General features: G+C 37.9%; 1 protein-coding gene across 1 annotated transcript in view; it reads right to left on the reverse strand.

The window, feature by feature from the left end:
* Window positions 1–24,558: 24,558 nt before the first annotated feature.
* Window positions 24,559–27,246, reverse strand: part of Gda (guanine deaminase) — a 94,558-nt gene continuing 91,870 nt past the window's right edge. The window contains exons 13-14 of the mRNA XM_026389276.2: window positions 25,535–25,562; window positions 24,559–24,695 (exon numbers count right to left, since the gene is read on the reverse strand). Coding sequence (XP_026245061.1) covers window positions 24,625–24,695; window positions 25,535–25,562 — 99 coding nt within the window. The 3' untranslated portion in view covers window positions 24,559–24,624. The remainder of the gene's footprint in view (window positions 24,696–25,534; window positions 25,563–27,246) is intronic.

A 27,246-nucleotide genomic window follows, 5' to 3' on the forward strand; every position in this document is an offset into this window, starting at 1 on the left:
AGGCTGGCATACGAAGAGGTGAAGGTGTTGTTCTCAACAACCTTCTCTCTCCATTGAGGGTCCTTCCCTCCTTGTCCCTTCTTCTTTCTCTTCTAATAAATTTTGCAGTGTTTGATTCAGTCTCTTGTCTTGTTTCAAATCTTCTCATGCAAGAAAAACCACTAGTAGAGAACACAACACAATCTACAATAATATATCGTCTCAGATATTATCTCATTCTCCCTTATCACCAAAGCCTAGAGTTAGGTTCTGCTCAGTGTGAGAGGAAGCCAATTTTTTCCTCTCTAGGCAGCAGCTGCAGCAGCAACAGGAAACAGCAGATTCCAGTATTAACTATGAACATGAGCAACATTGGCCATGGTTTGGGCAACATCTGGGAGCCCAGCCTTCTGTAATTCTGCTCAGCAGACCCCAGCAGGGTCCAACAGCAGCAGCAGCAGCAGCTGTCACACCTGACTGAGTCATATTTCTCCGTCTCCGTATGAAGGCATCAATTTCTTCACCTGGTGCTGCTGTGTCCAGCTACTTAGTCCTAGATGAGCTTTATGTGATTCCGTTCAACATACTCCAGTGTGTTTCATTGGAAACAATAAGAAAGCCAGGAAAAATCATGAAAGAGGAGACACTAGACAAAGAGGGGAGAAGAACGACATGTGAAGGTACTTTTCTAGCCATGATGTATGCAATGTGTTTAGAACTCACTAAGTTCCCAGGAGCTCTAGTCGCATTGTGCAAGAACCCTTAACAGAGATCCAGTGACAGTAGGCAGCTGTGATGTTGACCCAAACCCTTATAAAGTCTGTTTAGCCTTGGGCTCTCTTTGTCTGGGATATGCAGACCCAGGTTGCCTCTTTTCCTAGGTCTCTGTTTCTCAAAGCCATGTCCTCGGAACACCCAGATTAGAATTACCCAGAATACTTTTTTTTTTAATGCTTATTCATTTAATAATTGGTCCTACAAAAATCAACATTTTTGATAGGGATGCAGGAAGTTTCTTTTTAAACTAATTGTCCAGGTGAATCTGATGAATAAGAAGAGCAGAGACCATTGTTCTACTCCTGCTCTGATCTCCAGTTTTCTTGTTCTTTATTACACCAAATGACTAGGAATAACAGAGGGAAGATCCACCAAAAAAATATCAAGTGCCTCAGGAGACATAAAGGGAGTAAAAGAAGAAGAAGGGAAAACAATGAAAAAAAGACAATGCTTTAATTTCACTCATACCTCGGCAGGCACCTAGGTCGATTCCTCATCTTAGCTCTGGGGAATAGGGCTGCAGTAAACATGGGAGTACAGGTGCCTCTTTGATGTGGTTATTTCATTCCCTTTGGAGATATACCGAGTAGTGGGATTGCTGGACACCTGGAAGATCTATTTTTAGCTTTTTAAGGAACATCCATAAGGTTCTGCATAATGGCTATACTAATTTATATTTCCATCAGCCATGTACAAGAATTTTCTTTTCCACATTCTTATCAGCATTTAATATTTCTTGTATTTTTGGTAATAGCCACTCTAACTTGGGTAGGGTGACTTCTCATTATAGGTTTGATTTGCATTTCCTTGATGGCTAACGATGTTGAGAATTTTTTCATATATTCATCAGCAATTTGTATTTCTTCTTTTGAGAAGTATCTATTCATATCTTTTTTTCCAGTACTGCATGTTAAACCTAAAAGCAATTGACTACTAAGCTACATCTCCAGCTCTTTTTATTTTTATTTATTTATTTTTTGAGACAGCGTTTCACTAAGTCTCTGAGACTGACTGAGAACCTGCAATCTTCCTGCCTCAGCCTCTTGAGTCACTAGGATTACAGGCTTGAGATACTGTGCCTGGCCATTTGTTTGTTCTTTAATTGGGTTACTAAGTTTGTTTGTTTGTTTTTAGTTCCTTAGATGTTCTATATACTAATCCTTTGTCAGATTTGACTAGTGCATGCCACAAACGTGTTGAAATACCACACAGCACCTTATTAATATAAACAATTAATGACTGATAATTCTTTAAAATTTAAATGCCCTTTAACTCCTTTTCTTCTTAGAACTCAAGATCTCCCTGGCCTAATCATAGCTCCCTACAGGTGCTTAAACTTGATTTTACCACCACCTGCCAGTAGGTGTTGGCGGGCTCCCTCTAGAGGTCAATAATAATAAGAGCAGCAAGAGCCCTAAGGTAATGGAGAGTGTGAAATGGTGTTGGGAGGTGGAGGGTGGGGGCTTGTTAACCAGCCCATGCAGAGGTCCTGTACTCTGTAGACTTCCAGAGCCATAGTTCTCAAACAACAGATTGGGACTCCAGAGTTTTAGTTTATGTGGATTCTATCTGTATTAAAGATTAAAACAGAAAACATTCGATTCTTTATTAGTTCACTTAACAATAAACCTATTATAATGTTAAAAATAACATTTCAAACAGAAAATAGCTATATTTTCAAAAACAATAAATTAGAATGAGGCATTGTTTCAAATTGTTTTAATATCAGTAATTTTTAAAAGGTTAAAAAGTTTGAAATCTGCTACATGCAAACTTATCTGTATATTGGAATCAACCTCAGAAGCGTGAAAAAATACTGATGCCTGGATTCCATGCCCAGAGACCCTAATGTAACAGGCTTGGTGTACAGCTGGGCTATTGGGATTTTTTTAACACTCTTAGGCAATTCTATGTAAGCAGCCAAGGCTGAGGACTGCTGCTTAGTCTAAATGATCGTGTTGGATGTTGAAATAAACACATCCATGGCCAAGTATGGAGAAAACAAATACAGTCCTCAGCAGCAAACAAGGGGAGGAAAGTAACAAAGGAACAGCAGAACTATCAAGTTATCCTCCAGAGTATACCTAGATAAGGGGATATTTTGCAGCTCTTCTAACTGAACAAAAAAAAAATTATTTTTCTCTTGCCAAGGATGTGTTTATTCATATACTAATGCATGCATTAAAATGCCACCCAGATAAGAATTTGGGCTGTTTGGGGCACAGAACATTTTTTAAAAATTTCCGTGCCAGGCATGGTGGTGCATGTCTGTAATCCCAGTGGCTCAGGAGACTGAGGCAGGAGGATTGAGAGTTCAAAGCCAGCCTCAGCGAAAGTGAGGCCCTAAGCAACAAAGTGGGACCTGTCTAAAATAAAATACAAAAAAGGGCTGGGGATGTGGCTCAGTGATTGAGTGCCCCTCAGTTCAATCCCCAGTCAAAACAAAATCTCTGCACACAGCCCCAAAGGAGTCAAGCCAGACAAATCATCAGAATGTTATTCTGGTTACAAAGGGACCAGGTAAAAGCCAGGGATGTAAAAGGAGAGGAAGGGCAATCCAGAGGTGAGTTTTATAATCTCTGGCCACTCTCAGGTGAATGCCTTAGCAAGAATGATGCCAGGAGAGAGGGAAGGTATAACTGAGGCTTCAGGGCAGGGATGGCTTGAATTGAGTGCAGAAATGTTAATGCAGAAATGATCCCACCACAGCTCTCAAACTGAGAGAGCTCTCCAGCTTTTAGGTGATCTGCTGCTTTTCAAAAAACTTCAATTTTGCATTTGGTCGTTCTACTTGGATACAGAGTAGTCTCAGGATCTTTGGGCCATGTGTCCAGCAATGACTGTAAATTAGTGTATGGAGGTTTGAAGATGTTCTCCCCCTGGTAGAAGAAAGAGAAAAGAAGGTAGAAGCTCGTAACAATAGTGCTAGCTAACATGTATTGAGCATTTACTAAACCAGATAATTATTAAGAACCTTATATGAATCAGCTCATTAATCTTGCACGAATGGACAACACGGATAGAAAACCAAGGCTAAAAGGAGGCCAGCCTCCAAGAGGACCACCGATAAGCTTCCATGCCTTCAGGTAGGTTTTGCATGATGAATCAAAGCTGGTCTGTGTGATCAACAGCACATGGAAGGAGCGATGGTATGTGAATGTGTCATGTGTTCCATTGTGGCCTCTTGGATCCTTGCTGTGGGAAGCCAGCTGCCATGTTGTTGGGACTTTGGACAGAAGCCAGTACCTCCTTGCAGCAGAGTGAGGAAGTCACCTTGGAGAGAGATCCTCTGCCCCAGACAAGCCTTTAGTCACAGCCAACAGCTAACAGAACCCTTTAGAAAGTCCTTGAGCCAGACTTGCCCAACAGAGCTGTTCCCACATTCTTTCCCCACAGGAACTTTTTGCTTTTCATTATTTTTAACAAAACTGAGCCCACACGGCCCATGGCAGTGACCTTGACGTAGTACCCTTCCTTTATTGACTTTTCTCTCTTCTCTTTTTCCTTCTCTCAATTTCTACACTCTCGTTTCCTGGGATCATCTCCCAGATAAACGTCCTACACCCAAGTTCTTTTCTCAGGTTGTTTTTAGAGAGAACCCTAACAGACACAGCAGGATAAGCACACATTCCAACCATGTTCTACTAAAAGCATAATAATCCAGGAGTTTAAACTTAGGCAACGAGTCTACCCATGTTGGGTTTTGTTATTATCGTTATTGTTTTTCCTGGCTGCCAAGGAAATGTATTTAGTAGTGCCTGAAAGCTTCGCCCAAATTGACGGCCCTGACCAAAGTCTTTGAGTCTGGTTTTCTTGGTGTTAGCAGTTTTCAACCATGAAAACTTTCCCACCTGCAGAACTATTATTGTTTGGATATGGAGTGTCCCCCAAAGGCCTATGTGCTGAAGGCTTGGTCTCAGGCTGGAGGTACTATTGGAAGGTGGTGGAAACTTTCAGAAGACGTGGAAGACTAGTTAGAAGACATGGGTCTCTGGGGCATGCCTTTGAAGGGTCTATTTTGTCCTTAGACCCTTTCCCTTTCCCTTCTCTCTCTCCCTCTCCCTCCTAGCCTCCATAAGGTGAGCAGCTCTCTTCCACCATGCCCTCTCTGCCACGATGCTCAGCTTCACCACAGACCTAAAAGCAAGACTGAAGATTTCTATGAACTAAAAACTCTGAAACCATAAGGCAAAATAATCTTTCCTCCTCTAAGGTGATTTTCCTCAGGTATCTTGTCACCACAATGGAATGCTAACTAACACAAAAGCTGACCTGGCAATCTTATTGTTGATAAAATTGAAGACGTCAAGGCAGGTTCCCTGACAACTGGGCTCTTGTTCAGCATGGCCTCTTCAGTCCGCCTGGCATCGACTTTGACCAGAAACCAGAAATTATCAAGTTTTAAAAGAAATATTTCTAAAGAAGAACTATAGCTATTTCTTGGCTCTTTTCTTCAACCACTATAAAATCTTCCTTTGACTTTAAGCCAAGCCATGAATTTTCTCCTGATATCCTTGGTATCCTGGGTTTGATCTCTAAAATATTTTTGGACATGAAGATTTCAATAAAATCTGTCAGAGAAGCATATCCGTGTCTACCTAACTTAAAAGACAGTGTGTGGAGTGTAGTCAGAGCAGATACTTTCCAACAGATTGTCTTCAAAGGTTGTATACACTAAGCTGACATGTGATCAGTTGTGTGGAGTATGGAATGCATTTGCCCATAGAAACAGTTGTTCCTAGAGAGATCAACTCATCACGGATTTTCTGGGGCCTTTTCTAATTTCAGTACTGGTAGTTCCACATCCCCAAACACCCTCAGTCCTGGGAAACAAACACAGATGGTCGTACTACATATTTATGTTTCCAGATTAGTTCAAAGAAGCCTATTTAGCCCTTGATATAGCTGAAATGTATTCCTGGATTATGGATGGTTTCTGAATCATGGGTAAGGTACCACGGTGAGTGGGAGAATTGCAGGGCTTATCAAGGTAAAGATGAGATGGCAATACTTGACAATAAGCTTATTGGGCACCATGGAGGCAGGGTTGCATAGGAGAGGAGTCCTTCATACCAGAATACTTTACAGAGATAGCAGTGGTCATGGGGCCACCAGAGAGAAGGGGACCTCTCAGAGGAGAGGAGGGTTGGAGAGGATACTCACAGGTCTTGGCAATGACACTCAGCAGGAGTCTGTGGGCCAGAGAGCTTCAAAGGGCTGTAGCTCTATTAATAGGTTTTTAATAGTGAAGAATTTATTTATGCATGGATAGCAGATGTTGGGTGCCATTTTGAGGGATATGCAAAAGCAGGAAGCTCTAAATGGCAAAAAAATATACTTATTGGGACTACATTGAAAGGAACCGGATATGTAAGAATTTGAATTTGGTGCTGGCAGGCATCAAACTAAAAACCCTAGCATGTTATAGAGAAGTATAACACAGGAACCAATATACAGGGCCTAACTTTGACCCATTTGTATTACATATCTGTTCAGCTTTCTAACCATGGGTACCAGAGTGAGAATAGGATTCCTCTGCACATGGCCCTCTGCCTCACCTCCTCACATCCTTGTTCTTTGTTCTTCAAATACCAGTGATGAGGACTGGGAATGTAGCTCAGTGGTAGAGGTCTTGCCTAGTATGTATGAGGCCCTGGCTTTGATCCCCAGCACTGCCAAACCAAATCAAAACAAACAAACAAAAAACACCAATGATGGGGCTAATACACGATCTGGGGAAAAAGATCTAACAGGAGGTAGAAGGAGATGGCCGTGGTAGTGGTAGGGAGACAGTTAATGATGGATCCTACACACTTATGTGGAATGATGGGACAGGGTTGGGCAGAAAGAAGAATGGAGGCAGGATGTGTGATGTGAAGAACAAATTATTATTCTGGGATAATAGAGAAACTAACAAGATCTTTGAGTGACACTCTTTCTGCACTGTAGAGATGGATATTATAAATAGTTTTTATTTTAATTCAGATTGTCCTCATATCCAACTTTTGCTTTTCAGGAATCTAACACAATGTGTGGTGTCAGTGGGATGTAGTACCCTAACTTTCACTATGGAAACTCCAAATGTTCTCTTTCACATTCCATTTGCAGGTAGGTGCTTGTATTAGTCCATTAGTAACTTATTACTGTAACAAATTATCTGAGATTGAGTAACTTTATAAAGAAAAGAGGTTTGTTTTGCTCACAGTTCTGGATATTTAACAACCCGCATCTGGTGATGACCTTCTTAATGGCAGAGTTGTGATGTAGTATGGGGCATCATATGGCAAAAGACAGGAAGTGTGTATGCACATGTGTGCGTGTGTGTGTGTGTGTGTGTGTGTGTGTGTTTTCTGGTTTCTCTCCTTCTTCTTATAAAGCCATTATTCAACCAGGGGGCTGCACCATAATGACCTTATCTAACCCTAAAAGAGCTTTACCTCTAAAGACCATAGTCAGATTAAGTTCCCACTTGCTTACTACTTCACATTGGGGATTAAATGTCAATGTGTGAAACCTGAGGGGACACACACAAACCATATCAAAACCATGGCATGGCACATGACCCAGTCTAGCCGATTGGATGTGTAAGTCCAAAGTTGAGGGGCAGTTATGACATTCTCCATGGTGGTGCTGCCCAATGGTGGCAGCACCTGCAGCAGCAGAGGTGTTCAACACTAGCTATGTCCTCTGAGAATGGCATCTGCAGGTCCTACATAGCCTGTTCTTATCTGCTGGTCTGGTTTCATTGTGGTTGCAGCCAGTCAGACTCACATTAGATCATGTCTAATTTCTAACACTGATTCTCTAGCCTCATTATTTTTAATACAATTATCCCTAAATTAGCCAAAATCTTTGCAACAAAGAATCTTGATTATGCTGTGATCTCTTTTTAATTCAGAAGCTGTAAATTCTATGGTACAGAATAGAGGACACAGTAACCAATCCACAAAACTACAACTATCTTATATTTGATAAAGGGGCTAAAAGCATGCAATGGAGGAAGGATAGCATCTTCAACAAATGGTGCTGGGAAAACTGGAAATCCATTTGCATCAAAATGAATCTGAATCCCTATCTCTCGCCTTGCACAAAAGTTAACTCAAAATGGATCAAGGAGCTTGATATTAAATCAGAGACACGGCATCTGATAGAAGAAAAAGTTGGTTATGATCTACATACTGTGGGAGCAGGCTCCAAATTCCTCAATAGGACACCCATAGCGCTAGAGTTAACAAATAGAATCAACAAATGGGACTTACTCAAACTAAAAAGTTTTTTCTCAGCAAAAGAAACAATAAGAGAGATAAACAGGGAGCCTACATCCTGGGAACAAATCTTTACTCCACACACTTCAGATAGAGCCCTAATAACCAGAATATATAAAGAACTCAAAAAATTAGACAATAAGACAACAAGTAACCCAATCAATAAATGGGCAAAGGACCTGAACAGACACTTCTCAGAAGAGGACATACAATCAATCAATAAGTACATGAAAAAATGCTCACCATCGCTAGCAGTCAGAGAAATGCAAATCAAAACTACCCTAAGATACCATCTCACTCCAGTAAGATTGGCAGCCATTAGGAAGTCAAACAACAATAAGTGCTGGAGAGGATGTGGGGAAAAGGGCACTCTTGTTCATTGCTGGTGGGACTGCAAATTGGTGCAGCCAATTTGGAAAGCAGTATGGAGATTTCTTGGAAAGCTGGGAATGGAACCACCATTTGACCCAGCTATTCCCCTTCTCGGTCTATTCCCTAAAGACCTAATAAGAGCATGCTACAGGGACACTGCTACATCGATGTTCATAGCAGCACAATTCACGATAGCAAGATTGTGGAATCAGCCTAGATGCCCTTCAATAGATGAATGGATTAAAAAAATGTGGCATTTATACACAATGGAGTATTACTCTGCATTTAAAAATGACAAAATCATAGAATTTGGAGGGAAATGGATGGCATTAGAGCAGATTATGCTAAGTGAAGCTAGTCAATCTTTAAAAAACAAATACCAAATGACTCCTCTGATATAAGGGGAGGAAACAAGGACAGGGTAGGGATGAAGAGCTTGAGACGAAGATTTTCATTAACAGGGTTGAGAGGTGGGAGGGAAAGGAAACGAGAAGGGGAATCGCATGGAAATGGAAGGCGATCCTCAGGGTTATACAAAATGACATATAAGAGGAAAGGAGGGGTAAGACAAGATAATTCAAATGGAAGAAGTGATTTACAGTAGAAGGGGTAGAGAGAGAAAAGGGGAGGGGAGGGGAGGGGAGGGGGGATAGTAGAGAATAATACAGACAGCAGAATACATCAGACACTAGAAAGGCAATATGTCAATCAATGGAAGGGTAACTGATGTGATACAGCAATCTGTATACGGGATAAAATTGGGAGTTCATAACTCATTTGAATCAAACTGTGAAATATGATGTATGAGGAACTATGTAATGTTTTGAACGACCAACAATAAAAAAAAAATAAAATAAAATAAAAAAAAAAAAGAAGCTGTAAATTCTACATATTTCCAGATCTGCCTTCAAAGATCTGGAAGATTTTGTTCCCTTTGAAAACAAATTCTTTCCAAGGATCACCATCCTTGCAATGTAATTATTACAATAATAAATAGTATATTTATCAAACTGTTCTCTTGATGGACAAAAAAGCTCCATGAATTGGAAATGTGAAAACATTTTTATTGACCTAAAGATACAGTAATTTTAGAAAAGTAAAAAGTTGAAGTTGCTTTTAATTATCATCACAGCAAGATGCCTGTGAAATTTATATAAATGGATTGAGTTGACACTGTTAATGACTGTTCGGATATGTACAAATCTGGTCATAGACTCTAAAATTTGCAGTGACAAATCAATTTGCTATGCTTTATTCGCTTTCTGGAGTTTAGCTTTGGGTTATATCCCAATTGAATAAAACATTCAGATGGGTTCTTGTAAACACTTTTGCCTGGAAAATGCTTTCATTCTGCCTCATTGCCATCATTTTCCAGTATTGGGGTTGTCAGTCATTTCCTAGATGGGAGAACATGAGTTGCATCCATTACCAACTGAATGACTTGACTCAAAGGAAGATAATAAATCACACTTGACCTAGATAATTGAAGATCAAACTTGCTGGCCTTAACATTGGGCAAAAGACCCTTGATTTGATCGACCGTCTCTTCCTTTGTAGAAGAACACAGTATTGGTGACATTATGAAGTGTTACTCTACTTTTTCTCTACCGTTAAATTACCATGTATGGAGGATTACATAGATGTCTGATTTAGTAATAGGCTATAAATGATTTCTAATGAACAGCTCATACGTGATTGTAAAAACAAAAATGTGTATTAAGGATAAACTAAAGAGAAACCTTGTAAATTTGAATCAATTTGAGCCCAAACCATAGGCTACTGCCTAACACCAATCAGCAGCTCAAACAATAAAGAAAATTTCAAATAAAATTCAATAACCCCCTGTCTGGACAAACGGCTGGAAGATTCAGACCAGTTGAAAAAGTGTGCTTATGATTCACTGGATAGAGAAGTTCAGTGGTTTTTCCAGGGTTTGAGCTGGTCCTGTTACCAGGCAAGAGGGTGCATCAAGGCTGGCAGGCACGCGCACAGGGAAAGGAGCACCGCGGTGGTTCTGGGGACCAGAGCTTATCCTGTCTGTGGGCCTCTGAAAGCTGAGGCTGAGAGCTGGCTACCCAGAGGGAGTAAGGTATGTCATAGTGCTGATGGGGCCAGGAGCTGGAGAGTCCCCCCGCCCACCTCTGCAGGAACAAGCTCACTTCTGACTACAGCTTGGGCCAAGGCAACTCCGATGGCTGCGCAAGATGAAAGTTGGGTGGTGGGCTCGCCAGACAGCCAGCGCTCTAGACCCTGGGCTTGAAGACAGGGTGAGGGGAGTAAGCATCTGGGCTGCAGTGCAGGTTTGCACTGTCTGGGACTCCTATCCACATCGCTGCCAGAGTGGAGAGCTGGGGAAAAAAAAAAACAAAAGAAAAGACACAAGCAAACACCAACCAACCAACAAACAAAAACCTGTCTGACACTTAAATGTGGAGAAATGTATCCCACAGGCATCCAGCAATGCCAAGCAAAGTAGGAAGGACGATGTTCTCCAGAAGCCCGCAGAAAGCACCCCCAGAGCCCTCCCTCTAGGAATGTGTCTCCGGCGCCCTCTACTGGTAAAAAAAAAATCATGCCAGCTGCCAAAGGAAGATCATGTGAAGGGCCAAAGAAAGTAGAATTTGAAGTTGAAAAACAATTTACTGATAAAACTGCCACAACACTATACTTATCCCTCTGCCTATTTCAATCATCTATTGGACTGGAAAAAACATCCCAAATGAGTGACTTAAAATATTGTCAAATTTGTTTTCTCTCATGATTCTATGGATCAATGGAGCTCAGCTGGTAGTTCTCCATGTGATGCATCACCAAGGATGTGTGTGGAGGCTCAACCGGGATATAATTTCCAACGGTGTTTGCTTACATATATGGGATCTTGCTGAGACGACTGGTAAGTTGGACTCAGTTGGGGTGCTAGAAATTTTGCTCTGTCTCTCTTTCTCTCTCTCTCCCTTGATCCCTCTCTCATTCTACCTACTTTTCCCAATCTCTCTATGCTGGTTTACATAACATGGAGCAAGCTACATGGCTTGAATCATACACACATTCCTAGGAAGTATAATAATTGACCAGACTATAAGCAGTGTTACTGAAGTTCATATTTGGTGAAATATGTAAAGTAACTTGAATAAACATTCTAACTTCTTGGGCCAAATTCATGGAAATCCATTATTTTATCACATTGCCACAAGATAGGTTTTTTTTCTTTTGATGGATAAAACTTGCCTTTCATTTAAGAACTGAGGTGATTCTACCAAACCATTTGGGATTTCATAATTTTATTTATTTTTTCTTGTGAAATTATCTTTATTAAATAAATGGCATTCCTTTGCACTGAGAAGATAATTTTCTATGATAGATCTGTTATAGAATCTGGACTCAACCTAAGAAATTATTTATTTTCCTCCCATAGGAAAAATGTCTAGTTTTGTCATAGAAAAATAATCTTCCAATTTGACTGTGGGGGGTGGGTAACTGGGAATAAAACCAGGGGCGCTTAAAGACTGAGATACATTCCCAGACCTTTTTATTTTTATTTATTTATTTATTTTAAAGAATTTTAATATTTATTTTTTAGTTATTGGCGGACACAACATCTTTGTATGTGGTGCTGAGGATCGAACCCGGGCCGCACGCATGCTAGGCGAGTGCGATACCGCTTGAGCCACATCCCAGCCCTTATTTTTTATTTTGAGACAGGGTAGCTCAGAGCCTGCATAAGCTGCTGAGGTTGGCTTTGAACTTCTGGTCCTCTTGCCTCTGCCTCCCAAGCTGCTGGGGTTATAGACCTGAACCACCCCACCAGGCCATTATCCAAATTTTATTGTATAGTTTAAAACTTCTATTTATTACTTAATAATTAAAATTATGTATTTTAGCAGTGTGCAATATGCACACCTGTGATGCCAGAGACTGGGGAGGCTGAGGCAGGAGAGTTGGAAGTTTGACACCAGCCTCAGCATCTTAGGAAGACTCTCAGCAATGCAGTGAGAAACTCTCTCAAAATAAAAGGACTGGGAATGTAGCCCAGAAGTAAAGTGCTTCTGAGTTGAATACCCAGTACAAAACAATTTAAAAAATTGTGTATTTGTATTCTACTGAGTTCTAGAATACATTTAATTCAACTTCTTTCATTCTATCGGCTTGACCCTTTTGAGGTAGACTCATCATTCCACGATAGTCTTTTTAAGCATTGGCCACTAGGTGGTGCACTGGTTAAACATTAGCTCCACCTCCCAGGACAGCTGGAGATCTCACCTTGCCCCTGAGAAATGCCAATTTCTATATCTTGTACCAAAAGGAGAATTCCATTCAGTTGTATTGATTCTAGAATTTGGTTCGCATGGAACTCTTTCTTCTTTCAATCTGATCAATAATTTGGTAATGATCTATGTTGTCCTATAATGAAATGAATTCCTCATCCCTGAAGGTGGCCAAGCAGAGGCTGGACACCACTTGGCAAACAAGTTGGAAACAGAAAGACAGTTTATCCCTAAATACTTTCATGTTCATTTTCCAAAAATAAGGACATTCTCTTACATAACCAGAGTTCAATGATCAATACCAACTATGCCCTGAGAACCACATCATACCCACCGTCTGTTTCTGTAGGACCCACTAAGAATGCTTTTAAATGAGTAAGAATTATGTAATATATGACAATTAAGTAAAATAGAAATTTCAATGTTCATAAATTGAATTTTTCAGAACACAGCATGCAATAATCTGTGCAGACATTGTCCATGCTCACTTTCATGCTGTAAATGAAGAGTTGAGTAGTTGCCTCAGAGCTTTCCGAAGTTCTCTCATTTGGTCAACGGAGCCAAACACTGACTCTGTGGCCCTTTACTAAGAGTTTTTAGGTCTCTGATCTAATCTCCAAACTATTAAAATCCTGCCAATTGTCCTGCTACTGTCCTTTATTTGGTCTAGAATTCAACCTAGTTTCTTCACTTCTGTAGATCTCAGTTTCCTCTTTTGTGAAGTTATGACATTTGTAGTTCCTTCCTATTTTTGTGAAGATTAAATAAGTTGATTAAATACATCTTCTGGAATAATGCTTAGCATACAGAATAAAACACATTAAGTGGTGGCTATTAGCATTACTTCAATCCTAGTTTTACTTTTCATTTTAAATATATACATATACACACACACATATAAACAATATGTATTCTCACTACAAAATATAAATACTACAAATGCAAAAGAAAAGGCTGTGAAATGGGGGTTACCCCCAGCTATCCAGAAGTAACTGCTTTGGAAAACACTAGATAGCTTCCTAGCAGGACATGGTGTTTATCCAGGGTCCTGTCATGTGCCCTGTTGTTTCCCATCTTTTGTTGTTACAATTACAAAAAAAAAAAAAAAAATCTTGTGTTTCTGTATGGAATAAATTCCTCAAAGTACAGTTCTGGGGTGAAGGACTGGAATGTCTTTATTTTTGAGAGTTGTTACCAAATTTGTTCTCTGAGAGATGATTCCAATTTACAGTCTCACTAGCAATATGTAAGGGTGCCTGTTTCATTCAAATATGGATTCTTATTTTAGGGGTTGATAAAACTTTTATTTTAATGTCAATGCCTATTTTTATTAGTGAAGATGAACTTCATTTACTATGCAGAGTCAATTGTGGGGCTGGAGATGTGGCTCAGTGGTAGAGCACTTGTCTAACATGTACAAGGTCCTGGGTTTGATGCTCGGCAGCAGAAACGTCTGTGTACCTGCGTGCGCGCGCGCACACACACACACACACACACAATCTCTCTCCAAAAGTCAATTGTATTTCCTCTGTAAACACTCTGTTCCTATCCTTTGATCAATTTTTAAGAACAATTGGACATTTTCTAATGATTAACAGACTTTAGAGTTTAAGAAAATTACTCCACCTGTGATATGAGTTGTATTTTTCCCATGTGTCACCTTTGCTTATGATGTTTTAAAATCATGTGAACTTTAATATAAAGAATGTTAACATAGTATTTTATGAGCGGTTTCAAACTGGCATCAAGCTGTCTGTTGATAAGTATCTTGGCTCTGTTCCCTTCTTTGGAGGTCTGTGGCTGGATGATTCTTTACTGGAATCATTACCAGGTAGGTAGCGGAGGGGAGTCTAAAAACTTGGGCTTTGGTCTTGATATGCTGGGTTGAATCTTGCATTTGCTGGCTCTATCTTCTTTATCTATAGAATAGGAAATGAAAGGTGGCAAAATATGCCAAATATGCCTCTTTGGCTAAGGATTATTTTGAGCTGAGGTCACTTGAAAAAACAACAAATGCAGGGGGAGGCTGTTTCTGAATTCCCCACATCTGCCTGAAGATGGAGTTTCTCAAAGGAACTTGATTGCCACCAAGCCCCTCTCCAGGAGTTTCTTTTCTTTGTTTCTCCACAGAGATCTACCCTTGTGCCTATTTCTGTATGCAGGTTAAACCTGCTCACTCACCCGCCCACTGATGGCTCCAAACAGCACAGTCAATGGGAAATAATCCTGAATTCAAATGTCCTATGGACCCAGTGCCTCCAGCAAACCCACTCAGTTTATTTGAGTCCTGAATCCAAATTTTAGGAAGAGAAAATTGATTGGTCCAACTTAGATAAGGTACTCTCATGTGGCCAATAATCTATGTTGATGAGAGACTGGGGTCCCATACAGTGCAGTGTAATCTCTCTAATCTGAGCATGAGAAACGATGGGAAAGCCAAGGGCGAGGCACGGGCAACATGGAGACTATAACTATCGCATTTTGTAAGGGACAGTTGAGCTATGATTACCTGATGGCAGTGGAGGCCATGTAAGGTTTTTTTCCCCTATAACTTTATGAACTTGCAACATTTAGAAATGTTTAAACTACAAAGAATCCCCTACACAGAATAATTAACCTAAAAATTACAAAGAAACCAATGGTTGAAAAATTCAGCTTCTCTAAAATAGCCAATGAATTTAGAATTAAACTAATAAAAATATTACCAAGTTTAGCTAGGGGTGTTGGTGTTCTTTAAAACTGGATTTTTTTGCATTGTCTTTAAAACAAGTTAAAACTTATTGATGTAAATATTAAGTAACTTTTACAGAGTTCTAACAAATAGTCATAATTTACAGTCTTTATTGTGTCAAAGCTTTTCATCTAGTCGTGTCAAACTTCAATTATGATATAAATTTAGTAGAACTTTTATTTTGATAAAGTACCGATGCATTTTAATTTTAGGAGAAATAAATGGGAAGCAGAAATTATATATTCATTATATTAAAACCATCTGTATTTGAAAAATATTACCTTAGGCAATAAAAACAAATGTAGTATCAATTAAATAAAATAATTTAAACTAAAAACAAATAACCCAAAATTTATTCTCTTTTTTCCCCAAAATTATTTGTAAGAGAGAAAAGTCACCTGTCTTGCAATGTCTGAGGTGTCCCTGCTGCAAACCTGAATCAAACCTGGGGGTGCCCTGGTGCCCTGAGCCCTCACAGTTTAACCTGCCTTCTTCCTCAGGCAACTGATGATTTCAGGATCCCTGATACTCTGCCCAGAGCTGCATGTGGAAAAACCGGGTGCTCTTCAAGAAAGCTGGAATTTAAACTCTGCTTGAGCCAAGGTTGTCGATTGGGACCATTTTCTTAGCTCACAGAGCTGTCAGTTGTTAGAGTTGACAGCCAACTTCTTTGGGCTTGGCTCCTCATGACTGATAATCTGTCTTTGATGAAGGAAGTAGTTCTTTCTGCCATCTTCTGATGTAAATGGCTGATATTTTTGTATACTTTGGAGAGTGTCCTCTTTTTCCCTGAGAAAACGCCCTCCATGATTGATTTTCTGTGAAGCTGCATGACATTCTTGATGTAGCTCAAGTAGCATTTGAAGTTTCAGCTGAAACGTTTTTGAAGCTCATTTTCAAAGTACAAATTTTTACTTGTTCATATGCTGTTCAGGCTGGAAACGTTTTATCTGACCCATCAGCTCTTTATTCATTTGATTTTCTTTACATAATTTAAAATGTGCCCTCATTTTACTCCTTTAGGCCAAGGATCAGGGGCTGGGTGCCTTCATTGTGAACCCTGCTGACTTTCATGGTGACTGCTTAGTCTGCCTCATTCTTTTTTTTTTTCTTTAATTTTTTAATTTTTTTAAAGAGAGAGAGAGCGAAAGAATTTTAATATTTATTTTTTAGTTTTAGTCGGACACAACATCTTTGTTTGTATGTGGTGCTGAGGATCGAACTCAGTCCGCACGCATGCCAGGTGAGCGCACTAAAGCTTGAGCCACATCCCCAGCCCTAGTCTGCCTCATTCTTACCTTACATTATTAGAGGTGGTCTTCTCAATGACTGACTGTTGCTCATGCTGAATGTTCTGCTTCGAATAGCTTTTTGTGAGTCTTGCATAAAAAATAAATTCCTGTTCTTCTTCTAAGTATACCTTGAAAATGGTCACAGTGTCCTTTCACCTCTATAATCCTGTCCCCACAAATATCCAACACACTCTAGTTTTCCCATGTAAGCACCCTTATTAGCCCTCTGTATATTGGTCATAAATCCAATATATTCACTTACCTACTTATGCCCCTCACCTATCATCCCAAATCATGAGTTCCTCAGAGAAATGGATATTATTTTTAACCTCCAGAACTGACCTGTGTCTGATATCTATTGTGCACTTGATAAAAGTTGCATTAGTGGATATTTTTTAAAATTTACCAATCTCATGATTAGCAAATTAAATATGATTCAGTAGGACATTATTTTGTACTTTCTGTATGAATAGATTTCTAGCTTAAAAGAAAAAAAGTAGCTATTTTTAAATTTGAAATTGTGCCAAGACATAAAAAACAACAGAAAACAGCCATGTACACCTCAGGGCAACCTGATGGATTAAATACAATTTATTTTGGATTCAATTATGCCATGTTAAATAGTCTACAGCACCACAAACAACATTAAATGAAGATTTTATGTGCATTTATATTGACTTCTTTATTTAATCAGGGCAATAATTTTATAGGAAAAATGAGAATTTTGTTTGACTTTCTACATGATAAATATTCCCTCTGTAAGTTACAATAAAAAAATCCATCCACAAGAGATTGCCAATTGTCCTGGATGACATAAGAAATCTCTTACTAAGCTTAAACAAATAACTTAAACCCCACATATTTATTTTACTCCCATGATTCTGAGTCACCATCCTGAGATTTTACTGGATGACACCATGTCATTTCAATAGGTCAGGACATGTATATGATACTGGAAGTTTTGGGTTGTGTTTACACAAATTAGCCCAAAATACATAAGTTGCCACACCTGATTCATTTTTCATAGTTCTGCTAAGAAGAAAGTGGTTATGAATTGAAAGAAGAGCCTGTGCTGATTTTTCTGAGCCTCTTAATTTCTGCTTTGAAATAACAAAAGCTTCCCAGACCTTTCTCTGTTTCTGTGATTTAGTCAAGGTTTTCAAAGCACTTTAGGAGCACAAAGCCAATCTACATTTGTTCCCTAGCTCAGGTGTGGATAGATCCAACTTTTGCTGAATGAAGAAGAAACCAAGAAAGCACCAAGGCTGTTAAGCCTCTCAAGTGCTTCAGGATAGGAAATTGAGAAATTAAAAAGTAAGACCTCCTTCCTTGGAGTTTTATGGGTTGTGACTTTATTTTATTTAGTTATGCAAAAGTGATCTGGAGATTGTTCAAGATTAAAAGGACAAAAGCTAATTTCACAATGAAATTCAAAGTTCCAGTTTTTGAGCAAATCTATGAGAATTTCTTGTCATTGGACAGAAGGATTCTTTTTCCAGGGCTCTATTTCTCTCATGTTTGATTTTACTGCTAGCGACTTTGGATTCTCTTTCTACTGAGAGATGTCTTGTTTACTTTCATCAGGGCTGGGCAGAATCTAGGCAAAAGGAGAGGAACCAGGTGTTCAGCAAAGTTCCATGTGATTGCTCTATATTTTTTGTCTTTTTTTTTGCATTGTGGGGGGAACGTTTATTTATTTTCTGGTTATCTCTGAAGATCTTCCCAGTAAAACTTTTGCCATAGAGAATGCTTTCAGGTCCCTATTTACATTCCCACTTTAAAACACAGATTCAACGACTATGGAAGTACAACGATTTTTTAAGTTTGATACATTCGATGTAATTTTACGATGATGTACATGAGAGATAGAATTGGGAATAATAAGGAATAATTTTGAATTAATGAAGAAAACGTGTATTGCTCTTTAAAAATGTTGTCTTCTCCATTTAAAGAACAGAGATTACTTACTTTATCCTATTTTAAAACAAAACAGAATAAAATCTTTGCTTTTATTGGTGACAGTAACTTATGTGTTCTGTTTCATTGACAGAGCGATCTCTTCATGGAATTATAAAACACCCTACTGCAAGACCTGTTCTGCTAATACCAGGGATTAGTTTTATGTCTAAATCTTATTTTATTGAAATCCTGAATTTAATACCATGCAATAATTTGTACATGTCTATTAATTACCTGTTACAGAACATTATGCCCACATTGTACAAACTGGACACAGAAATATTCTGCATGTGAAATTTTCCTTCTAGGAATTTTGACTAAATTGTTCTTTAGGAGAAAAACAAATGCTAAAGAAGTTGTGTGAAGCAGGTTCGCCCCGCCCACTGCATTTTGGGCTGAAGTTTCTACCACTGGCATGAATCTGGTGAGAAATAAACAATCACACAAGTTAAATGCAGCCACTTTAACTACTCACAGATAGGTAACAAAGAACAACAGATTCTTAGAATTTGAGGTAAGCTAGTCCCCCAAGGCTCAGGAAAGCTGCCCAGGGCAAATGGAGTCTTGTGTGCATTAGGCCCACATTGCACCACAGCTAAAGGACCTCAAGATCATACTGTGCTCTGGGCTTTATGACTGAGGGAAGTGGACTCACTGGGGTAGAGCATTGCAGGAAATCTTAATGTACAACAGATGGAACAGCTTGGGCTGCTCCTCCTTATTCTCAAGTGTTGCATTGCTTACGCTTTCTACATTCTCAGTAGTTATTCCGAAAATGACAAGCAAGGAAAAGGGAGAAAGCTGGGTCACCAAAGGCACCAGGGGACTTGTTGAAAGTTGCTCAGCCAGGAGTCGATTTATAGAACAAATCTACAATTATATACTTCACGTTACAAATAAAAAATAATGAACATATAAAAGACTTGAAAAGGCATTTACAGACGTTTTTATTTATAAGGAGATCCTTAATGTTGTTTGATCTATATAAAAAAATAAGGTGATAAAAATATTTCTGGGACTGTAGCTCAGTTTGTACAGTGTTCGCCTAGCATGTGGAGGCACTGGGTTCCATCCTCAGCACCACATAAAAACAATAAGTAAAATAAAGGTATCGTGTCTGTCTACAACTAAAAAAATATTTTTAAAAATTAATCCTTAAAGTATGTTTGCTTCTCTTTGGTCTACATTCATTTTTTAAGATCTACCAAATAGCAAGCACTCTCTGTGACTGGGTCAGGTGCTATCTTAAGTGCTGTCTATGTGACATTTTATTTAATCCTCATGATCCAAAGACAAGCACTCATGTTATCCCAATGTCACAGAGGAAAATATGAAGCCATTGAAACTGAAAGTGATTTGTCTACCACCCAATGAGGCCATGCCATTGCTTAGACTCAAATATAGCTTGAAAGACATTGGAACACTGCTTCCAAAAAGCTGCATGTAGTGATTCATTGGAGGTTCAAGAAACCAGTTTGGAGAGTCACCATCAGCATTAAAAAAGAAGAAGAATACAAAGAAGAAGAACAAAATAAAATTAAATAGAATAAAAAGTACTGAAAATAGACCAGGGCACCACATATTTAAAAATTTGTTTTAAATATATAATCATATACATATTTGTGCACTGCTTCTTGACTTAAGCAAAAAAGTAGCTTTCTTACTCTGGGTTGTGACTTTGAAATATGAAAAATAAGCTATGCTGATATCAAAAGCAACAGCAATCTGATTCTAAAGGGATGAACATTAAAGTTCAATTTTCAAAAGTTGTATATATGAATTATCCATAGGATGGAAGACATATGTTGGCCCACAGCTAAATATTCTATTCTCATTTTTTAAATCCAAGCTAAAAAGAGAAAAACGTATTATAAGAGTAACCTTTTTCTATCAGGACCGATAGAACTCACAACAAAAATAGAACAGAGAGAACCCACAACAACAAAAAATAACGTAAACACAAAATCTCATTTATTTTTTTCTGAAGCACAAAGGAGATCACTCAGCACAATAACAATAAGCAAATCATACAAATACTGTGGGGAAAACTGTCCCCATGACTACATATATATTTATATATATTCTTAAGAGCAGTGATCAGGAGTTTAACAACAAGGTAAAGTGGTTTTCACTGAAGAATGCTTTCTGACAGGCTTCTGGATAGGAAAGGGACAGGCAAATCACTTCCATATAACAAGTGAGCTAAGAATGACGTCTGTTACCCAAGCCACTTGAACTCCACGGACTGTGAAAGCCTTTTTCAAATTTGTATTTAATTTCATCAATGGCCTGCTTTATGTTTGCATTTCCCTAAATTTGAACTCGATCCACAAACCAACCCCTCAGCCCTCTGTGTCTCACACTCCAGACTATTGGAGGGAGAAGGGGATGAGGTTGGGTGTGAAACAGTCAGAATGATCAATGTCAGGGTTTTCTCACAGTGTCCTTTCTTTTCCAGTCTATCGATACATCTTTAATACCTTTTTGTGTATTTCCTTGATGTCTTCAGGAACATTATAAAGTCTGAGGTCCAAAGTTGTACCTAAAGTAGCTACTAGATCTGAAATTGCAAACATCTCCCATAAGTCTTACAAATAATAATAAAAAATAAAAAACCCAACCCAACCAAAAAATTATTAAACTCATAACAATTCCTTCCTACAATTTAAAAGTAACTTCAAGTCATTGCCCATAACACACTTCTTAGTCCACCTCTTAATGCCCAAGAACACTCTTTTTTAAGTGTGTGTTTCCAGCAGCAACATCCACTTTTAAAAAATGGACAACAATAAAAAGATGTTCAATAGGTTCCAGAAGCATCCATTTCTGGATATCTTCCATGTGTAGCACAAGGTAGAAATGATACAATGTGCTTTGGAGTTTTCCTTAAAAGCTTTCCATACGGCTGGTTCTAGGGTGAAGAGCTTTAAAAATAGGAAAAGTCTGGTAGGGAGTGAAGATTCAAAATCCTTTGCTAGATCTCGCACCCATTATGCTTCCTACGATCTCAGTTGCCAATAGGGATATTCAAGGGCACACTTCAAAATCAGCCGAGCCTACAGGGAAGTATTTTCTACCATTCCCCTTCCTTTAATTTGCAGACTTCTCACTAGAAAAGAGAAATTCAGTGGGGTTCAATGCTCACAGCATCAACTTAGAAAAATCTGCTGGCACAACAGGAAACCCTCTTGGATTGTAAAACCTTTGACAATTCAATTAGAAAAACAACAAAAAGGAGTAGCAACCTCCTTGGTCTCAGTTGGTGGCTAGAACAATCTGTCACTTCCTAATTTTTTCTTTCACATGTTTCCCTCTCCTTTGAAGATCAAATTTACCTCAGCTGATTCTCCTACTTTTTGTTTTGGGTGCACAGATATTTTGTAAATGTATGATAGAAGACGTTTTTACCTTTTAAAATACATTTCATGGAATAGACCATGAAAATGGGGCAAATGGTGCAGGATTGGGCTGGGGGACATCAAGCTTTTAGTTCTTTCTTTCCTGTCAGAGAGCAAACCATTCCAACATAAAGGGACAAACAGGACTGGCTTGGAAGAGTGCCTCTCCACAATTCAGAAAGTCAACTTACATTAGGCAAAGGCAACATTCCAAAGTGCAAAACATCTGGCCCCATGTATGGCTAAGGCCTGAAGTACTGAAAAAAAGCATATGTAACATTCAGGAACATTGCACTCAGGGAAATAAAACACATAAGTTATAAGGGATGCAGAGATCCAAGTCCATGTAAACATTTCAACACATTCTATTTTACTAGAAAAGTTATTCAGGTCTTAAGAATACTATCAGGGCTAAGTTGTATATTCGACAGAATGGTTGCATGTGGCCACTGTTCCTGCTTCTGATACTATTATATTACTGTTTGTGAATCCTGAATCTATATGAAAACTGACTTCAACATCAAAATGTACACCCTTAAAGGAATATAAAATGTAGGATCTTGCAAAGGCTGGAAGCAGCTCTCCACTATTAGAAGGACTTTCGCCTCATCTGAGTTCCTAAGCCCACATTATGTAATCAAGTTTCCTTGGCAGAGACTGAGTGAGCACGGAGCATCTGCCAACATTATAGAGAAATGAGGATAAGTTTTGTGGAACATCTTTGATGTTGCTCAGGAATCAGAAATACTAGAAATACACACCGAGAGTAGTAATTGGATTTAGTGAGTTACTTAATATCCCACAAAACAAACTTTTTGCTAATAAGACCAAGAATTTGTTCCATGTTTAGATGTAGCATATATACAATTAAATCTAAAAGTGGGGGTTGGGTTGTGGCTCAGTGGTAGAGTGATTTCCTAGCATGTGTGAGGCACTGGGTTTGATCCTCAGCACCACATTAAAAAAATAAAATAAAATAAACAAAATAAAGTTAAAAAAATTTTAACTCTAAAAGTGTTTCTACTACTGGGGAAAAAAAACTGGGCAAATTACTGCTGAATTAAGATGAATATGTAAAAGTAATATTTATACTATGGAAAAATCATGTTCTTAGTTTTGTAGGTATGGAATTAGTTATATAAAGTTTTCTAATGCAAGGTAGTATGAAGGAGTCACACTGGAGCCCCAGGAATGAATGTCATGTTGAGAAATCTGTTCCCTTTCCTGGTTTATTTATAATACTTGGAATAAATTAATAAAAATATAGGTTTTAAATAAGACTCAGTAATTTTAAGGTTTTATCATAAGATTACAATTTGTTTTAATTCTGAGTTTGGGGAAAGGACACTGTATAATTAGGAAGCATATAATGCTCTTCACTTTGTTTAATATTCCTAGATGCCTAGTATATATCAGCTCCTGTTCATAGAAACCTTACGTGAGACATCTACACTTTTTCATTACCATAAAGTTCTAATGTCCTGAAAATTATAATTAATCAAATGGATAATTGGATTAAGATTAGAAAATGGAGTGTTTTCAATATGTAGGGTTTTAAAATATTTTTAATAATATTTCTTTAATGAGATTTGTCCTTCATTTTAAAATTCTAGCAGTCTGACATCTGAGTATGAAATTTTCAGCAACTGTGGGATATGGTTGGGTAGAATAGGCTATTGCAAAGGGATCTGTCCTATTAGTATCAATAGCTCATGGATACCCAGTACTTGCCCCGATTTATTAAAAATTCCATTTTACACAACAATGGTGTATGGAATTTGTTTCTCTTCTAATAAAATGGAAGCAATGATAACATCACACAGTTATAAATTAAGATGATTTTAAAGTGCACCAAAATACAGTTATTTATGCCATGTAGTTATATAATATTCCTAAGAGACTTTAAATCTTTAATACTTAACTTCTGTCAAACACTTTGAAGCACAGAACTATATTTAAAAAGCATATGGCATTCAATTCCTGACATCCATCCCTAAAAGAAGGCAAAGCACAACAAGAACACATCTGTGAAATGCAAATTCCATTAAGTGCAAATTTCCAAAACACAAGGTCAATCTAGAAACACATTTTAAAATTCAGTAACTTTATGCTCAGCATATAATTTTCAAACACAATCTGAAGTGATTTTTTCCAACATTTGTTCACTGTCTAATTTTTGTTCCCTCATAAAAATATGGTCACTGGTTAATTTTTAGTTCCGTAATTTTCATACTCGTTAGCTCAAAATATCTAACCTTACAGGAATATCTTTGCTCTTCGCGTTTCCACATAGGAAAAAGATTTCACTTCAATCTCATAATAGACATACGGCCAGCAATAATATCCCCTTCTGTTTGAGCTTGAAGTAAATTTGAACAGCTCAAAAAGGAGACATTTTCATGAAATTATGAAACTTCCCAACCAGAGTTGGGAATTACTGCACTTCCTTCAAGCAGTTTACCAAGTGAATACTGTAACTAGACACAGAAAGAGATAGTCATCCCAAGAACAAGGTACTGATTGTGACTTTCCAACCACGCTTGGGCACAAGGGAGACGCAGAGCCATGTCATCCCAGGAGAACTTCTTACACTGAGCTGGAAAATGGAACCACCTGCTTGCCACCCACATAAACCTCCTCAATATTTCGATCATCTCCTGAAAGAAAAATCAAAGAATCAATTTATAAAGTGGTTTGTGTCAATAATTATTTTAATTGTCATGGAGAGATTTAAAACAAAATACTTGCAAGAAAGGAAACACAAAACAGCTGACTTTTTAATTTAATTTTATTTTTTACCCTCTCAGATTGCTTATAATCTGGTCAGGATAACTTGGATCAGCAGAAGATGCCATAGCTAATTTGAGATTAGAGTCTGGATTCTGTGCTCAAGGTGGAAGTCACATGAATCAACCCCCATACCCATCCTTTCAGCTTAAGTGCTTGGTTTTCATTTCTAGCCCCAGTTGAAAAAGAAATCATTATCTTAATATTGCATGGTGAAATGAATAATTTGCAGAAACTGAGAAATAACATGTGTCTCTCCCATCTCAAGTTCACTCAGTACTGAATTCACTCAGTGGAAGGAACATCAGAGGAGAATCTCTGCATTATCATTTCTCTCAGTGAATTGAATTGAACATGAGTACACTAGAAACACATGTGGGGAGGGTCTACTAGACACCTATCACACATACCACAAGGTAGGGCGGAATGTGGGTACAGATGAGGGTAAGAGGTTTACATATGGGATTTCTTCCCCTATGGGCTTCCATTCTCAGCTTGGGATTTGTGACTGTATGCTCTAGTGGGTCACGTGTATTTCAAGCAGTACTTTAAATATTGTACTACAAAAGGACTTGATGCTGAGGAGTATTTAAAAAATAAATCAAGGCAAATTAACACACATAAAATTTAAATATATAACAAACATAGAGAGCCATACTCAAGAAAAAGACAAAAGACTTATTTAGCATAGAGATGTATAGCTACCTACCTAGATAGAGGAACTTCTGGATAACAGCCTAAAATGGAAAATAAAAGTAATAAGAAATAGTATTCTGTACATTTCATAAAGGAAATTAACAGGAAATAGTGTTTGGTAAAGCCCAGAATTTGAAATGTATTTCTCAAAAGCAAACTACTATTAATTAAAAGAAATTGTCTATTAATTCTATTATTTAAACTTTTATTAATTAAAAGAAATTTTCTTTTCAGGGAAAAAGAAAAGCATCAAACAAATAAAAAACACAACCTATTGACTACTAGTAAATGTTTGTTTACTGCTGGAAAGTTCTTGGGATATAACCTTGAATTATTTGAAGGAAAAGCATTATATAAATTAAAGAAATTAATCTAGTGAAATGATTCAAATATTTTAAGAGGTGTATGAAATAAGAAAAATGACTAGATGAATGGGATTAAGCCTTATTCCCAGAAAGTCCCTCTACTAAAAAAGTAAAAGAAAAAGTAATATGAAAATAATGATGGACTCAGGATACATTTCCCCAAAATCAAAGGCAGGAAGGTCACTGTGACCTTCCTCTCACCCTTCTCCCCTGAAGCAGATCCTAAGACCCTCAAGTCAGAGGGAAGGAGGGAAGGAGCATCCTTGACAAAGGATCACAGAGAAGACACAGTACAAAATAAGGCCCTGTTTGCCTCCAGTTTGGTACTATTAGAGAATGCTCTTTTCCCAATTTTCCATTCTTCATCAAACCTAGCATTCAGGTTAACCAGCTTCTTTGGGTCTTCATTTCATTATGAAGGCTCTCGTGCCATAAATAAATTTGTATGCTTTTTTTTTTGGTTGATCTGTCTTTTGTTATAGGAAACTCAAGTCTCGATCCTAAGATGGCAGAGGAAAGATCTTTTTTCTCCCCAATAACAAATGATATAAGCTTCAAATAATCCAACATTTTTCTTTTAAAAACTTGAATATATTTATTTTTACATTTACTTTCATAAGTACATCAATTTATAAATGATAATAGTTAATTCTTTTCTAAAAACTGTCTTATAAACAATAATTATTAAACTAAGATGGATTTGTTTATTATATTAATAGGAAAATATTTTATGAGAACAAAACTCATTTTCTTATATAATTAAGAAAACTGTCAAACCAAAAAGCTTCTTCACAGCAAAGGAAACAATCAAGAACTTGAAAAGAGAGCTTACAGAATGGGAGAAAATCTTTACCACATGCACCTCAGATAGAGCATTAATCTCCATGATATATGAAAAATTCAAAAAATGTAACACCAAAACCAATAACCCAATCAATAAGTGGGAAAAGGGAACTGAACAGACACAAGAAGAAGAAAAGCAATTGGTCAACAAATATATGAGAAAATCTTCAACATTTCTAGCAATTAGAGAAATGCAAATCAAATTACATTGAGGTTTCATCTCACTCCAGTCAGAATGTCAATCAAGAATACAAGCAACAATAAATGTTGGCGAGGATGTGGGGAAAAAGTTCACTCATACATTGCTGGTGGAACTACAAATTGGTACAACCACTCTGGAAAGAAGTATGGAGATTCCTCAGAAAGTTTGGAATGAAACCACCATTTGACCCAGTTATCCCACTCCTCTGTTTATACCCTAAGGACTTAAAATCAGCATACTACATTGACACAACTACAGCAATGTTTAGAGCAGCTCAATTCACAATAGCTAAACTATGAATCTAACAAGGTACCC

This window comes from Urocitellus parryii, chromosome 4 (genome assembly GCF_045843805.1).
Source record: "Urocitellus parryii isolate mUroPar1 chromosome 4, mUroPar1.hap1, whole genome shotgun sequence".
Classification (NCBI taxonomy): Eukaryota; Metazoa; Chordata; class Mammalia; order Rodentia; family Sciuridae; genus Urocitellus; species Urocitellus parryii.